Genomic DNA, 17,721 nt, shown 5'->3' with positions numbered 1-17,721 from the left:
GTTGTGTCATCATGACACTTGCGCAACACAGTACTGGCTAAATAGAATATAAACCAGATTTAAGTTTTTATTATTTATTTACATGTTTAGGGTTATTGTTATGTTGAACGTTGTAGTGTTTTAAGTTTGATTAGTGTAGTTTTAATCAATTTTAAATCATGCTTTTTATTTGTTCTTGTTTCTAATGTCTCTGTAAAGCACTTTGAATCACCTTGTTGTTGAATTGTGCTATACAAATAAACTTGCCTTGCCTTGCCTAGAACAGCCTCAGTAAGCCAAAACTACCAGTCGTTTGTATGAATTTATCATTTAAAAAAAGAAGATGCATCCCTGTCTCTACATAAAGCATTTGTTCAATAAAAACAGAGTCTAAATGATCTGTTTGGCTTTTATACTCAGAGTTTTTATCTTGTGTTTCTGTAACCAAAATTAGTTTGTATGCAGGTTGGTTCACTGCATCAATAATATAAAACAAAAAGTGCTGAGTGTCATTCATAATCATGTTTTATGGATTGAGCTGAACACTGAGTAGTATAATATATATGCAACAGAAGTCTGCTTCATTTTGTAATGCAGCTGCAGGTGAGAGTTGCTCAGGGCTTGGAGAACCACTAAGACATCGGCTCCCTGACAGGAGATAATGCTGACTACTTTCAATGAGCTTTGCTCTCTTTTAGAACTTGAAAGCCACCTGATACTGCATGTTTCTGCTAATGTTTTCACACTTTCCATTTTAAAAAGAGGGTTTTGTGTGTAGCTGTGTATCTATTGATATATTATTAACAGAAAGACACAGTGGGGTCTTTGTTTGCCATCTTCCTAATGTCCTCGGTGTTTGTTCAGTGCAACCAGGCCAACAAAACTGAAATCTTTAAAAAATCCTTCTGCCCTTGTTTTTCATTAATATTGTCCGTATTGTGCTCATGCTTACAGGGTTCTCCTGGTGAGAGAGGTGCTGCTGGCCCAGGAGGTCCAATTGGCCCATCTGGTAGACCTGGCCCTCAGGGTCCCCCAGGTCCCGCTGGGGAGAAGGGAGCACCTGTAAGTGTTACTTTGCTCCTAAAGCTTCATTCTTCTTGTCCTTTCTTTGGTTACCAATTTTCAGAATATAATTAAAAGACATTTCTGTCTTCTTATAGGGTGAGAAGGGGCCTCAAGGTCCAGCTGGTCGTGATGGTGTCCAGGGTCCTGTAGGTCTGCCTGGACCTGCTGGACCCCAGGGCCCACCTGGTGAGGATGGTGACAAGGTCAGTTACCTACATTCAGCACCACCAATTTCATCCTGTTACAGCTGCTTGTGTTCCCTAAGTGGGGCATGTGGGTAAATCAATCATTTTCCCATATTAATCTGCAACAAAAATATATTCCTCTTTTTCTAACTGTTGCTTATCCATCTTCATAAACAGATGTAACAGAAAGCACAATTGCAGGAGATGCTGTTGCATCATTCATTTCTTGTAATTATTATGGCCTTTAGGGTTACTATCAGACATTCTATAAAAGCTGCCAAACAAATGCTCATGCAGAGATTTGCAGTGCATTAACTTTGACTGACAAAATACATTTCTGTACTTGTATATACATAGCGTGAACTCTCGGGAAATAAAGTACCTAATTGCACCTTGACAGGAAGCACTTATTTTCTTCTTGAACCTCATTCTTCCATTACACAAAATTAGATTAAGAATGAAACTTGTCACCGTGTATTAAATGCTGTAATTTATCTTTAATTGAAACTGGGAATGAAAACAATATTCAGCCTAACCTAACCATTTTCTGATATTCCACCTTAATATCGAGAACAAATATTATACATATGCATACCTTTATGGCCCTCAGAAAGGTTGACATAGTTAGTTTCAGGTCTAAAAATTAGTCCCAGGAGTGCATTTGTGCAGACTGTGTCGGTATACCCTCTCACCATTACAGTTATAGATAATGTATATTTCTGTTAAGCTGAGGTTTTCAATGATTTTGCAATAACAGAATGTAGTATTGTGCTCATTTAGAAGTCTTAAATCCTACATTTGGTGTTTGGGCTTGAATTTGCAAATATGCAGAGAAGAAGAATATCAGCACTAGCTGATAACTATTATTGTTGTTGTTTATTGTTGGGTTTGGGACATGTTTTGTTTATTAGTCAAGTCATTTTTCATTATCTCAAAAACTGACTGTGTGTTTGTTTCTTTACCAGGGAGAAGTTGGAGAACCAGGTCAGAAAGGAAGCAAAGCTGACAAGGGAGAACAGGTAGGTGATACAGAACATTTATATCCATCCTTCTTCAAAATAAAAAATAGCCCGTTAGACTTCTACTCAGGAAGTGATTCGTGGGTGCTTGGATTTGTCTTTGACTCTGTGGGGATGTGCATTTTGGTGGCATTATTTTCACTGTATGTTTCAGGGTCCTCCTGGTCCAGCCGGTCTCCAAGGTCCTGTAGGCGCTCCTGGTCCTGCTGTAAGTACTGACAAAGAATGAGAAGTTAAACCTGAGCAGGAGGTCACAGCAGTGCTGTTCAAATCTTTGCTTTTGTTTGTTGTTAATAAGGGAGGTGATGGAGAGCCTGGTCCCAGAGGACAACAGGGCATGTTCGGACAGAAGGGAGATGAGGGCTCCAGAGGTTTCCCTGGACCTCCTGGTCCTATTGGTCTGCAGGTTTGTGCCATAACTATGAATACAAATTGTAATATATAGCTGTCACACAGGATAATATTCACGTTATTTTTTTCCATTCTGTCTGCCTGCAATAGTGTGTCTAATGATGTCACACGTTATAGTCAGAAACACTCATTTACCTTTTTTAACTACACTGTGACCTTCAGGTTACAAGCTACGGTGGAAAAATGGTAGACACAAACAAATTCATATTTACACTATTGCTTAAGCACTTTAATTGGATCTGGAATGTCACGTCCAGTAAACTTGCTTTGACCTGCAACGATTGCACCTCTCACCTCCATTCAACGGCAAAATCCTTTTTTCATCACGGCCTGGCTTCTCTGTGCAGTGCCAGTCTCAGCCCCCGCAAAGAATTCACAAAAACCAACGAGGCCTGCCAGTGCGTGTATTGCAAAATAGATTATTATCAGTGGCGTACTTTTCTTTTCTATGTATTCATTGGTGAGGGTTATTCATCCAAGGAAATACTTGAGGCCAGACTAAAGTTATTGGGTGCATTTTAAAAACCCAACACTTTGACACAAAAAGATACACATAAACTTTAATGATGTTTTCCTGAACTATGATAATATTCTAACGAGGTAGGACCTTTCCCATAGATAGACCTCATTTCTTTGTAATTATCTGTTTATTAGTAATCAACTTCTTAAGCTAGACGTTTTGGGCATTTACTGCAGAGATTGGGGTCATTGTCTTGATCAAATTACATAGACTGCTATTTATCAATCCGAGGTGCTATCCTGTCTCTGCAGGATTTTATTCAATGGACTTTTAATTGGGAGTAATTCACTTCCCATCACGATTCCATTAATTGCATGGACTAACCCACTCCAATAGCCTGGCCTCATTGAGCACATTTACTATTCTACATAATGAGTAGCACTGCTAATGATCTTAGACTAGACGGGACCTTTACACAGATTATATTACTCAGCACAGGAGACATTAGCATGCATCCACACACCGTTTTTTCAGCACCCAGCAAGCACACACATGCTGAGACGCATGCATGCACAAGCTCAAAACAGTCAGCACAGGGTCTTTGTTTTCATTGTGTGTCCTCAGTGTAATGTGGGGAGAAATAAATTCTTCGATCTCCCCCAGCAAACCTCCACCACTCACTCACGATCAACTCCTAAATCACACAGAAGCAAAGCAACCTTCAGCAGTGATATCGTGGCAATTACTGGTAGAAATGTCACAGATCAAAAACACATGTGAGGTCTGGACCACGCAGCTTATTTTACAAGAATTAGTGAGCAGGATTTATGCCTGCACCTTGGAATAAGGATGTACAAGTTACTGACTGCAAAAGGGAGAAAGAAATAATAGATTAGTGCTCTCTTACATGTCTGCAGAGCTGCAGGAAGAATTGTAGAATAAAAACATGACACCTTCACCGAAGAATTCATAAGGGAGCTTAACCCCCCCCCCCCCCCCCCCCCCCCCGTTTTGCTCAGGCAACAAGTACGTAACATAGAGTCTAACAAATTCAACCTTTCAGGGCAGCAGTTTTCCTTGACCTTACTGATCATACTCACTGGATGTTTGAACACGGACAGCAGGTGAAACATGAATTCAAGTAATTCATTTGTGCACATTTGGCTCACAGATACATTTAATATTTTACAGCATCACTGCATCAGTAGTATCAGCCGTTGTGACTACAGTTAACAACTCTAGTAAAATGATTGTTTTCTTTTCTAATAACATGATCATTTATTCATTTTATTTGTCCACAGGGGCTTCCAGGACCTCCTGGGGAAAAGGGTGAGAACGGCGATGTTGGACCTATGGTAAGAGAGAAACCACTCGATATTTGTTAGTACTTATAAAAGTTTGTTAAATACACTGTAACACTCTCTGACTCTTTCCTGCAGGGCCCCCCTGGTCCACCTGGTCCCAGAGGTCCTCAGGGTCCTAGTGGAGCTGATGTACGTACAAATAGTTGTTAACAACTGTACTAAGTACAACTATACTCATATGCATACTAGACTGTGACTTTTTTTTTTACTTCTATCAACTTACATTGTGAGGCCTTTATATCATTACTTGTCCTTCCCTGTAGTGATTGATGATGATTTATCTCTTTCTTATGTCCTGCTGCAGGGTCCACAAGGTCCTCCAGGTGGTGTGGGCCCCATGGGATCTGTAGGTGAGAAGGTAAGAATCAAAACTTGGCACCCCAGTGTTTTGTGCCTGCACTGAAGGATGTTAGGCACTGAGACTGAATTAGAGTCTGTTACACCTTCCAGCCAACTTCAGACAACCCAGTCACCTTCTTGTTTTTTAACACCGTGTGTTCATTTCAGTATGTTTTTTATGACTTAGAGCTTGGACACAATGTCGTTTTTAAAAAAAAAAAAAAAAATTATAGCACTTCCAGGACTAGGACTACGAATACTTTGTATAGTAGCACATTATTAGTCAGCTACAGTTATAGACTTAATAGAGTTAACTGTTAGTAATATCATTATTTATTCTGACAATAATACTTATTCTCATGTATGACTTACGTAGTTATGGCTCAATTTCAGATATCATATCTGAATTTGGAAAAAAAAAAAGTGTGATATTGAAGATTTATTTGTTTTGACATTGACATTTGTCTAACCACAGGGTGAGCAAGGTGAGGCTGGAAACCCAGGACCACCTGGAGAGTCTGGAACTAAGGTAAGTAAGCTCTTGTTTTTGTTTTCTGTCAAGCTAAATATGTGTTGCTAATGTATATTTGTGTCACTGTGTTACATGTTAGATGTTTACACACTGGACCATGCTTATCGACATACATTCAGTATTTTACTGTAGATTCTAGCACTGTAGCATGATTGAAGGGCCCGTCTTTAAAATGGATAAACTCACTTTGTGCACACCATTGCAATTGAATGGTGACAAGGAAAAAAAACAAGACTCACTAACTTTTGGTATATTTACCACTAACTCCAACCTAATGAGGAGGTGTTTTTGTTTGTTTTTTGTAAGTGACACTGTGTATTCATCACCATGATAGTAATTGTTCCTCACATTTAACAGAAGAAGAGTCATCTCAGCATGACTCTTCTGCTTTGCACCCTGGATCCACATAACCCGCCAAGCTGAGTCTATTCCTCTTAAGATGCAGCCTAATTAGCAGGAGGATCTGCACACTGCTTCTGACCTTATGAACAATGATTGCAGCAACCCTGAAGCAAGTTGCCTTTAAAACATCAGACATCCGTGTTAATGCAGCTTAAGTTGTGATTTGTCCTCCTTGATAGTTACATTGGGGCTGTTGCACAAGAAATCGGAAGTGCTCTTCAGTGCCATACTTGTTTGGAGTTACTTCTAAAAGCTTTAAACTCATTAACGTACTGCAGTCATACACTTGACCTTGCTGTTGTCGAAGAAAAACACCCATCAGTGTTTGCTTTTTAGCTCTTAATTTATCATTATTGAGGTACAACAGCAGATTGAAAAGTTGTAAAAAAAGTGTGATTATAGGTGTCTGTATGCCCTCTATTAGTTCCTCTTTGAATTGCTGGTGTGACAGTTTCAGAGTTAGGGTGAAGTTTACATTCCTATCATAAGCAATAGTGTTGGTACCGTATAGTTTAGTTAGTATAAAATAAATCTAAATCTAGCTGTCATCCTATTTGCTTACACGCATGAACCTTTACATGCTGTACATCAGATTCAGACACAATAAATTAATTTATAATACAAATATTAAGAAATGAAACAGTAGTGGACTACATGAGTTTCTAGTTTTCTGTTTCTTTGCTTGTTTCCACGTCTTAACTGAACTGTGAATCATCTTACTTTAAGAAATGTTGCAGAAACCAAGGACATTAATTACCAACTCGTACGCTCAAAGACTTGATTTTTCACCCACATAAACATGAAGCAAAAAGTAAAAATAGCCTGAAATGTGTAAAAGTAAAGATTTATTTACTCAAATTATTGATCAGTAAGGATCTTTGTATAAACTGACTATATACTGACCAGATTCCATTAAAGTTACAATCAAATTACTTTAAAGTCAGAATTTTCAGAATAAAAGATTTTTTCGCATGTATCCAAATCTTCTCCTGATTTCTCACCAAATCAGCTTTAATCCTTTACAACACTTAACAGCTGGACTTGCAAATAATAGACACGGTTTGAAAACTTGAAAATCATAACCAGCATATTTTTTCATCAGGGAGGTTTTAAAATATATTTTATTTATCTATATAATTTAAATAAGGCTTTTAAAAATATATATGTTGCACCTCATTTCACATCAGTGTTTTTGACCATCCAGGGTTGCTGTGCTCTGTTACCAACACTGGGATGATCTTTGGATCCAGTGTCTCTCAGCAGCCTCTGACTGCTTGTCTGTTTTTATCACCCCATCCTGTTCAGTGTCAGCCTTGGAAGAAAAAAATGCTCCCTCTTGTGGAATTGATGTAATGAATGCCCTCCCTTGCCCCCCATCACTACAGGGACCTAAAGGTGAGAGGGGAGAGAAAGGAGAAGCTGGCCCATCTGGAGCTGCTGGACCTGCTGGTGCCAAAGGACCCCCTGGAGATGATGGCCCCAAGGGCAACCCTGTACGTCTGGCACATACTCTCAATATCTCTATAAGAGTTTTTTAGGATTGACTCAGACAAGCTTAAATTTACTGCTCCAAAGGAAATATCTCTTGCAGCCATAAGGCAGGCAATTTTAGCCTAGAACATATTCATGAGCTAAAAAGCCTTTTTATTGATGGAGATTATATTTTATGCCTGCATAGAAATGGGATGCAGTGAAGCCTTTTCTCAAAGATTTGCAACATTATCATTAAGTCCATCATATTTCCTTCAGAGGCTGTAACCAAGTACACCAAGTCTAAATCACTGTCGAAATTACTAACCATGTCCTTAATGCTTGAAGCCAGGAAAATTATGTCTTTTTTTTAAACACGGATGCATCTCATCATCTTATTTCTTTCTTCCAAAGGGTCCTGTTGGATTCCCTGGAGACCCTGGCCCTCCTGGAGAGCCAGGTGTAGCTGTAAGTATGAAACCCTTATGTTAGCCCTATATAGAGTACAGAGTACGTATAACTCTGTTCCAGGTGGATCATGTTTAATGCAAGAATTAAAGAGTATGGTCCTAATGGATATTCCAGTGTCAGACTAATCTCTAATGTCTTTTTTGCAGGGCACTGATGGCGAACCAGGAGAGAAAGGAGAGGATGGAGAGGCTGGCCAACCGGTAAGTTGACACTTTTTTATAATTTGGAATGAAGAAATGACTGCATGACCTTATATCACGTATAACATTTGGTACACTTGGTGCAAGCACATCATATGAGGACATCAGCTTAATAGTCAGTTTCTCTGTCAAAGTGCTTTTATTAATTTTTTAGTTTTATATTAGACTTTAGTACTCCACCACAAGTTTGCCACTAAATGCTCTAATTATATTTAGTGAGTAAATAATTTACACTGCAGCATTTTAATTCATGCTAGTTACCTCATAGGTATGGGTGTAGGGTAAATGGACTTATCTGCTTTGTAGATTCATTAAGTATAATTAGAAATAAAATCCACGTATTAATGTGCTGGCCCTGTGTAAAGTGCAACGAATGACAACTCTGAATATTTATGGATGTAAATAAGCCTTTATCATTGCCAGAGAAAAACTCGACCGATGTTACATATTCTGTTTTTTTTGTTTGTTTGTTTATGAAGCCGGTTTGCATCTTTGAATGCTGCAGTGAAATATGTTGATTTAGAAGGTATATTAATACATAATGTGAACTTCATATGATGGCTTCCCCTTCTTTGAAATCAGATCTACACACAATGACTTTTGTATTTATATGTCACTGTGCAGTCATCCCAAAAATGAGCTGATTAACACTGTGAATATTTACCAGTTTGAATGTTTAAAAAAAAAACACTCTGATTGTCTGCAATTAACTCAGAGATAATTGGATGAAAGTATCTCAGGGAACACAGTGTGTATTATTTCAAGCAGTGCTGTGCACCATCCAACTTTCGGTCTGGGTGTAACTCTTACAGACTATGGAGGGGTTTAGCATTCCCAAAATGTGTATTCGGCCTCTGTGTTATTATCCTTCTGGCAGACAGAAGACGAATGCTGTGCTTTCATAAAAAATCATAATCAGTACAGATTTACTTGTTTATGCAAACTGTTAATAGTGTTTCTCTGTTTTCTTTTGTTTTTTGGCTTGCTTCTTTTAGGGACCTCCAGGTCCATCAGGAGAAGCCGGCCCACCTGGACCACCTGGCAAGAGAGTAAGCCTGAGGCAGTTAAAACTCATTTCAAACTGTTTGCATCACTGGTATGGTTCCAGCTACAATCCACAATCGACCAATCGGATGGTCCCATTGTTACAGTTGTCATTGCTGACTAACGCTTTTATCAGCTACAACATCTTAACTTATTATGCTCATTTGAGATGTGTATTAGGTCGTTTTTAAAATAGATAAAGGAGGTGGGATTTCTGTTGGCACTGTACAAAGCCTCTTTAGCCAGCGGGCGAGTGTTCTTCCTCGCTTTGCGACAACTCCTCCTCGACAGCTCAATTTTGGCAGTAAAGCCCGGAGAGACTCATTTTCATTAAAAGTAGAATGGGGACAACAAAGTGGGAGATTTAAGGGGTCGAGGCGTTACGCTGTCTGCGAAGAGAAGCCACCTTAAAGCCTACTGAGAGATGAACGTCAGGATGTGAAAATCATGAATCAATTTTTTTTTTCATAGCAAGAAATTGGAAAGGCTTACCGAAAAAATTGCTGGTAAGAGGAGAAAAAAAGCGAGAATCTGTGGGTTCCAAACTCATTTAGGTCCATATGGCAGAAAGAGCAAAAGCGAGAGAGAGATATAGCGAGTCTGACACACTATTGATCCATGGGTGCTAGACTGACAGGCAGAGCAAAACAAAAACATGGACATGGAAAAATTGCTAGGATGTTATTAAAAGAGAAGAGCTGAGTGATGTCAAGGCCAGGACAGTGCATAGCAACCAGTCAAAGTATGTGTGACAGCTGAGATTTGTCACCACTGCGGTTTTGGCTGCCATAATAGAGGATTTCAACGTTGGGAGAATCTTCTCAAGGTTGCAGGCCTGATTTAAAATGTAAAAAACAAAAAAAAAACATATAGCCACACTAAAAGACAACGTGAGTAAAGCAGATGTCCTTCATATACTTCATGAGGCTGAGATTTCGGTGAAAAATATCAAAGAAAATAAATTGCTGAACAGAATGTGCAGGTCAAGGATTGAACATTAACATATTTTCAATCCCACATGAAATTCAAAGTCCACATGAAAATGAGCAGCTATTCTCCCAAATTTGAATGAAAAGTTACAATCGTGAGTGCCTCACTGCATTTCAAAGAAAAGCACTGGGCTTCGGTCCAATGGGATAAAAAAACATGTTGTGCATTTATAAACCAGGGTTGATTGCTTTTCTAATGTCTCCAGTCAAATTTATATTCTGAGTCTTTAGCATGGTATCAGCATATGCTGCACCTTAATGTCCTAGGGATTATAGTTAGGATAAGGGCCATTTTTCCCTCCACGCAGATCCTTGGTAGTCCATGCCCGGTCGCTCATACATAACTCCTCCTAACACTTTTTTGTAATTTCTCTGCATTTGGCCTTTTAAAAATCTGTAACCGTCCTTAAATCGTTGTCTGCTTCAGCCTGTGATTCTTAATTAGTCGGTTGAGCCTGTCCACAAATTTAGCTTCATTTATTCTTATAATGCGTTAATGCTGGAAATTTATTCACCTATGCTCCCTGAAAAAAGAGAGGTGGGAAAACGTATTAACCCCGTCTGGCTTTAATTCTTTTTATTTGGGTACAGGCCACAGCTTTTCTTTCTTTTTTCTTTTTTTTTAACTGGAACACTAATAATCTCTGTCCTAAACACATGGCATATGTCAAGGTGCTTTAGAAACCTTGACATAAACCTACTTATTGACTCTAGCTGCTGTATATTGTGCCACAACTGAAATGGTTCTTTGTGCTGATCAAGAGCCTGCCTCTTCATCACCAGTAAGAGGTGCACATCAGGAGAAGATGAAAGCGCCAAGACAGGAGGCAAGCTCACATTATAGGCTCTCAGTCAATAGCACTCAGGCTGCAGTCGGCCAGATCAGAGTGGAATTTGGATGGAGAGTGGATTTGAAGAGGGTGGAGTTGAAAGAAATCATTGTGGGCCTCGAAGAGCCTGACCAGAAAGATAAGAGGATCCAACAACTGTTGGCTCTGACCGAAGACGCCTGTGTTTCTTAAATGTGATTTTTTCTGTTTTTAACATGGCTGATTGCAAATTATTGAAGGCAGACATAGAAGAGTCATTCAGATAGATCTTTGCATAATAGACCTGTTGTACTTCACACTGGATGATAGAGAAAGATCCACCCTGTTTGAAGAAAATATCCACCAAGAATTTAATTAGAAAGACAACTGACAAAAATTTCCAGCGATTCCCCTTTTGAGACCAAAATATGCATGATGCAGAGTTGCATGTAACTTGAAAAAATGAGCCAACAGACAGAGTAACAACTTCTGTGAATAACTCTGGTGTTCATTTCCTGTACGCGTTTGTGCAGTCTTCTTGTACAGTTGGCTTGTGCTGATGTTATGTCGGAATGCTGAAGCAGTGTACTATCATCCTCCTCAGGGACCTCCGGGGGCTGCTGGTGCAGAGGGCAGGCAAGGAGAGAAGGGCGCTAAGGTAGGAAAATCAATTCTTCCTTTGCAAAGTAGAGCCGTCTCAGCAAGTCCCTCGGACTTCCTCCTCCCTCACTGCGCCCACATTGTGGAATTAAAATCGCAAAAAAAGCACTGAAGTCATTTAATTTCCATCGCAGATTAGATGGAAATTTATGAACACAGTCTATTTGAGTAAAACCAAGATTCACTTGTTTCTCCTATTGTTCTGTGGCTTAATTTCGAGGCCTACAAAGGAAGTCAAGGCTATTTACGTATAGCCCTCAGGTATTCTTCAGTTATCGTGCATTTCTCTTTTTTGTGCTCGCTGAAATTCCTCTTGAGTTTGCACTTGTTGTAAGCCAATTTCTTTGTTTCATCATTGTCTAAATGTACACACATACTCTGCTGCTTTGTGCATAGGCAAAATCATTTAACACCAGATGCTGCTTGCAACAAGATGCCTCTCTGTTTATGGATAACAGGGAGGATGTGGATGTTAACCTGAAGAAAATAATATTTTTTAATGCCAGTAGTGTTGCACACTTTGCATACATGTTTGATAATCACTGTTAATGAATGACACTCTACGGTGTTCTTAAAACAGAGATTTGGCCTTAACTATCTGATTCCTGATCGAAAACATTGCATATGTCATACACAGTGGTCATAATAAATTCAGTAAAGTTGTTCTGACAGCTTTGCAATAAGCCTTTAATCTGTAAGTGCCTTGCAGCTCAGACATGGTTTATTTCCATGTGCTCTGTTTGCATAATGCTGTGTTTCAGATTACAGCTTGTCAGTATTCAGCTGTAGAACATGAGGACTTTATGTTCTCATGAGCTTTTTATTAAAACATGGCCAGAGTAACTTCCATCTATTGGGCCAATTTTCAACCCTGTGTAAAGCAGCAGCAACATAACTTTGAAAACTCAGGATCTTTTTAATTTTATTCATTTATTTATATATGAATTTTTTACTGGCCCCCATTTACCCAGTCTAAAGACGAGATACTTTCTCGGCATAATTTAAAACTCAAAGCAGCCTGCAGTTGAAATTAGTCTGTAGTGCTGAGTCACTTCAGAAAAATACTTAATAAGCTAATAAGGTTGTGTGTGTGTGTTGCAGATCTCAAACGCCACACACAGTTTTTAATCTATCCCATTATATTACACACTGCTATTACACATTAAGACTTTTATGAATAACCAGCTATATACCACTGGTTTTGAATCTGTGGTGAGTGCTTGCAGGCTATGCTTTCCTAAAAACCGTGTGCATGTTGATTTATTTGTTTGTTTTACTGCTTGTAGGCTCCAGGACACATTTCCTAAATTTCTTCAATGACTGAACACTTTGGACTAGCTACTTTAAAACCTGCATTTGCTCAACTGTACAAAACTTTGCTTAAGTTATACCATTAGATCATTTGTATGTCCACATACAGGGTGAGTCAGGTGTGGAGGGTCCAGCAGGTAAAACAGGACCAGTTGGCCCCCAGGGACCTCCAGGAAAACCTGGTCCAGAGGGTCTGCGTGGAATCCCTGGCCCTGTTGTAAGTTGAAGCTTCAGCAATGATGCCTTCCTGTTCATACGATATACTCCAGAGAGATACGCATGCTTAAACTAAGACTCACACTCAAAGTGCACACACGTTTTTTCTAAAAAAAAAAAACTACGGCTAAGGCATGATGATAGACTTCATGGACTAATCAATACTCCCATTTGGCTTATACTTTAGTTTCGCTTGTTTATTCCAGCACACTTTTCTTCCCTGTTTGGGCTATTAATCATCATGCTGGGCACAGAAAATCAATGGCAGACCAGAGAAAATACAGCAGCCTATAATGCTCACTACAATTGAATGGTTTTTCACAGGGTGAACAAGGAATGCCCGGCTCCCCAGGACAAGATGGCCCACCAGGTCCTATGGTTAGTATGCATAGCGTCCCCTACACTCTCCTGCCTTCTACCCTTGGCATTTATCTGTCTAACTAGATCTGGTGCTGTTGGAAGGGGGTGTTTTTGAAACAGTCTTGCTTCCAGACTTGCAGAGGTTAACTCACATTAGACTTGTTCCAGATTTGGTTGTTTAACAAAACCATAGCCTATCCCCTTAAATAATGTCTCAATTGAAAGTGTTTTCATCTTTTGTGTTGTTTCTTTGCTTCCCTCTCTGTGAAACGTGTGATTTTTGAGTCACTTATTTTGTTCCCTCTCATTTTGACACTCCAAGTTCTCTCTTACTGTCTTCTCTTTCTTTCTCTTTATTGCCTCATTTAAAAAAAATCAAGTCTTGTAACTTTACAGTTTTGCTTGTACTGTCATGAGTTCTTTTCTCTTTTTTTTTTTTTTGTTCGTCTCTGTGAAAATTGATTTTTAACTTCAGTTATTGTTCTTCAGGGTCCTCCCGGTCTTCCTGGCCTGAAAGGTGACCCGGGTTCTAAAGGTGAAAAGGTGAGCGTAGCACTTTCTTCTTCGTCTGATTGCAGACTGGTTTCATTTCTCATTTTTGATATAGGAGATAACCCTATAATTAGAGAGAGGAACTCTGGGGCAGAAGTGAGTCAAGACTACAACTTCTACCCAGCTTCCATGCCTTTTGGAAATCATCAAAAGCAACAGATTTAATTAAGAAGACAACTATACCCTTAAATTAAAATGAACCAAAATGAGTTCTGTCATACTTTCTGTAAGGAAAAATGCCTTAAAGTGATTGAATATGCAGTTGAATGTGATGTATCACTGTAAATCTGTCTAAACTAAACACTGTCAAATTTGCTGATGAACTATAACTGCAGAGGATATTCAGACAGCACACATTGCTAAGCTAAATTGCCTCCCACCCACTGACAGGGTCGGCTTGGGAGTGAGCAGTTTAAAAGTGCACAATTTAGGCACCGTGTTGCATGTTGTCAATTTAGCGGGCCCGGTTAGAACTCACCAGTTTCTCAGTAATCACGTACTTGTGAATTGGCCTGGCTCATGTTTGATTTTCAGAGAAGTTCTTCGGTGTGTGCTGTAAGAAAAGCATTCCAGTTTTAATCCCTGAGGATTTGTACTGTAATGAAACTTCACCCTTTGCAGCCTCCCACGTGCATTTCATTTTTGCGGATAAAGAAATAACTTCACCTTTGTCAGGAGATATGAACATTTTTTTATGGTAGAGTTCACAAGTGACATTTGTTTTCATCCTGCAGGGTCACCCAGGTTTGATTGGTCTGATTGGACCCCCTGGCGAGCAAGGAGAGAAGGGAGACCGAGGTTTGCCCGGGCCTCAAGGTTCTCCTGGTGGCAAGGGCGACGGTGTAAGTGATTGATGACTCTATTCCCACACTGGTCCACAGGCCACTTGCCCTGCACCTCTTGCCATTTTTAGCCCATTTGCCCTTCTACTGTGGCCACAGATCTTGCCACAGTCACTTGTTTTTGACTACAGCTTTTTACTAGAGCTCTGCAATGCACTGCACATCTCTTCTCTTGCTGTATCCAAAACATTTGTCTCATTGGATTACTGATGCAAATTGCTTAAAATGTGTAGAGAAAACTGTATAATTATGGCTGTGAGGTGTTTAAACCAAACTCTTTAGTTGACACTGCTTTAGCATGTAGAATATCAACATCATGGAAACGAGCAGTTCAAGTATATGAGCATCAACACTAGTATAGATGTTCTTTGACGACTCATTAACACCGTGGTCAGTTCCTATGTGTGTGTGACACTGCTGTTATAATATCACACTGTGTGATGTGAAAAACTGCTTTCATTCTGAGCCACATCATTAAAAATCAGACCGCTTTTATTCTGTCTTTTCCACTTAAATAAGAAGCAGTACTGAAAGGAGGACATGACAGCCTTCATGCATTAAAAACACACACACACTGCAGGATCACTGAATATATTACATTTGTAACACATTCTGCTGTAGTCTTCAGCCTGCCTTCGTTTAGTGATTTAAGGTGGTGTGCTGGTTATCTATCCATGTGATACTGCACTGCCTCCTTTTATCAAAGCTAAAGAATGTAAACATTTTTATTCAGATTCGTATGTTTACTTTAAGGCCTGAGAAGCAACAGGCCTGTCACAAGTGCAGTGTTTGGCCACTTTTGATAGTTTTCTTTGAATGTCACTGGTTCTCTTATCGTATTTTTTTTTATGTCACCAATTATTCAAGCTTGACAGTAATTCTGTTCCCTGCAATGTTTTTTGTTGTTGTTTTGTTTTTCTTCTCAAATATATGTACCTTCTACTTCGATCTGATCTCATAACAGGGTATCGCTGGAGCCAGCGGTCCTCTTGGTCCCCCAGGCCCACCTGGTTTGCCCGTATGTTTGTTACTTATTCTACTTATATATTAATGTCATAACAGAATGACTTTGCTAAATTGCTGTACTGTGTTCTTTGTCATACAGGGTCCTCAAGGTCCCAAAGGAGCCAAGGGTTCAAGTGTGAGTACAAACCCATGTTTCTAATAATGCATTGCTGCTGCGACAATCAGCATTTACTTTAAATGGAGCTTTAATAACATGTTTGTAAACTTTAAAGGGTCCTGCTGGTCCAAAAGGAGACACTGGTGCAATTGGTCCTCCTGGTCCTCCTGTGAGTCTTTCAAACTACTGTTTTCATTGTTTCCTGTACAAAGTCTGTTGTATATTTTTATATTGTATGAAATCTAAAACACCTTACAGGGCCCACCAGGTGAAGCTATCCAGCCTCTGCCAATTCAGTCACCAAAGAAGACAAAGCGCTCCAGTGATATCCAGTCAGATGGTACCATCATGGATTATGGCGAGGGTATGGAGGACATTTTTGGCTCCCTCAACAACCTCAAGCAAGATATTGAACGCATGAAATACCCCATGGGCACCCAAAACAACCCCGCCAGGACATGTAAAGATCTGCAGCTCTGCCACCCAGAGTTTGCCGATGGTAAGTTGAAGCCCAGCAAGACTTCAGCCTGAAAGGAAAACACACCCATGTTGTTGTCATGTTTCATTGTATCAGCAGAGAGAAGCAGCCACCAGAGATTCTCCTCATGTTTTCAGATACTAATGCTCATCCTAACAGCCATTATTGTGACAAATGGATTCTCTATTGAAAAAAATAAAACCGGTATAACAGTGATTGGCAGACCTGCTCTGAAAGAATTAAATTCAGAGCATTAGTGTTTGTTTGATAGCTCTTTGTATATCTCCTTTTTAAACCTTTGTGCCCTGTCTTTGCCTTATAATTAATGCATGAATTTTAGGCCGTCTCTCCTCTCGGTACAATGTGGGATTATCTGCTTCTAAAGTCTATAACCATAGCTGTTGCTGCGCAGTAGGTTTATTACTGCTGCTTTACTTCCTTTGAGGAATAAAATGTACCTTGGCTCAGGCATAAAAACATCATTTAATCCAGCTGTGTGTGAGCCATGAAAATGAGCAACAAATTTTTACTTAAGGTAAAGAAATCAAGCACACTAACGTTTGAAACTGAGCTTTCTGCAATTTTCTGTCGATGTAAGTTGAAGAGAAATTTTGGCTGTTCTTGGTTCTCTTCAGGTGAGTACTGGATTGACCCGAATCAAGGCTGCTCAGGGGATTCCTTCAAAGTCTACTGTAACTTCACTGCCGGAGGCGAAACCTGCATTTATCCAGATAAGAAGTCCAGTGGAGTAAGTAACTTAGGTTTTTACGAGTTATTTCAAACTGACTATTGTTAATCATCCTTTCTAAATTACTATTAAGCCATTATGCTAAGACAATGACGCAACAGAAGGCACATCACAAGGCTGCCATTGTTTATAAGAACTTGTTTGATCTGCTGCAGGTAGAAACCTGTTCAGATCTGATTTTGTGCAAGCACCTCAAACACCACGACAGGCAAACACTACACACAACTCAAGAAGTTTGTGAAAATGTTCTCTCGGAGATATAAGTTTTATCTTCTTTCCCAGATGATAAACTTTGATGCTATGCTTGAGGCATTGCTGTATACAGCAGAAATGTTCACATATTATGCCTGTGGTAATCTAAAATATTAATAAACTTTGTCTTTTTATTTTCCAAAGGTCAGAATATCTTCGTGGCCCAAAGAAGTCCCAGGATCATGGTTTAGTGAATTTAAGCGTGGTAAAATAGTAAGTTTTCTTTTTGTTTTCATCTCTCATCCATCTCTTAGAGATCTAACATAGACTGAAACATATTTAGTCAGCTGTTGGTTCAACAATATGATTCAGCACCTATTAAAAAAAAAAAAAAAAGAAGCTTAGTTTGAATTTGGCTGCAAACTCTTTCAAAGTTGTCTCTTTGAGCAGTCCTGCTAGGTTTCAGTCACTCAGTCAAAGTCCCATTTTCACTTGGAAGT

At 39.4% G+C, this 17,721-nt stretch overlaps 1 protein-coding gene across 3 annotated transcripts in view; it reads left to right on the top strand.

Annotated features, from left to right (window-relative positions):
• Positions 1 to 17,721, top strand: part of col11a1a (collagen, type XI, alpha 1a) — a 69,177-nt gene that overhangs the window by 46,820 nt on the left and 4,636 nt on the right. For all 3 annotated transcript variants that reach the window (XM_080865205.1, XM_080865207.1, XM_080865206.1), the window contains 24 exons: positions 934 to 1,041; positions 1,140 to 1,247; positions 2,195 to 2,248; positions 2,403 to 2,456; positions 2,547 to 2,654; positions 4,421 to 4,474; positions 4,559 to 4,612; positions 4,788 to 4,841; positions 5,298 to 5,351; positions 7,142 to 7,249; positions 7,641 to 7,694; positions 7,844 to 7,897; positions 8,893 to 8,946; positions 11,344 to 11,397; positions 12,820 to 12,927; positions 13,251 to 13,304; positions 13,776 to 13,829; positions 14,573 to 14,680; positions 15,645 to 15,698; positions 15,786 to 15,821; positions 15,919 to 15,972; positions 16,062 to 16,302; positions 16,917 to 17,029; positions 17,426 to 17,494. In XM_080865205.1, coding sequence (XP_080721331.1) covers positions 934 to 1,041; positions 1,140 to 1,247; positions 2,195 to 2,248; positions 2,403 to 2,456; positions 2,547 to 2,654; positions 4,421 to 4,474; positions 4,559 to 4,612; positions 4,788 to 4,841; positions 5,298 to 5,351; positions 7,142 to 7,249; positions 7,641 to 7,694; positions 7,844 to 7,897; positions 8,893 to 8,946; positions 11,344 to 11,397; positions 12,820 to 12,927; positions 13,251 to 13,304; positions 13,776 to 13,829; positions 14,573 to 14,680; positions 15,645 to 15,698; positions 15,786 to 15,821; positions 15,919 to 15,972; positions 16,062 to 16,302; positions 16,917 to 17,029; positions 17,426 to 17,494 — 1,863 coding nt within the window. The remainder of the gene's footprint in view (positions 1 to 933; positions 1,042 to 1,139; positions 1,248 to 2,194; positions 2,249 to 2,402; positions 2,457 to 2,546; positions 2,655 to 4,420; positions 4,475 to 4,558; positions 4,613 to 4,787; positions 4,842 to 5,297; positions 5,352 to 7,141; positions 7,250 to 7,640; positions 7,695 to 7,843; positions 7,898 to 8,892; positions 8,947 to 11,343; positions 11,398 to 12,819; positions 12,928 to 13,250; positions 13,305 to 13,775; positions 13,830 to 14,572; positions 14,681 to 15,644; positions 15,699 to 15,785; positions 15,822 to 15,918; positions 15,973 to 16,061; positions 16,303 to 16,916; positions 17,030 to 17,425; positions 17,495 to 17,721) is intronic.

The sequence above is a fragment of the Rhamphochromis sp. 'chilingali' genome, assembly GCF_963969265.1.
Source record: "Rhamphochromis sp. 'chilingali' genome assembly, chromosome: 18".
NCBI classification, from domain to species: Eukaryota; Metazoa; Chordata; class Actinopteri; order Cichliformes; family Cichlidae; genus Rhamphochromis; species Rhamphochromis sp. 'chilingali'.
This window is presented reverse-complemented; position numbering and strand designations above follow the sequence as displayed.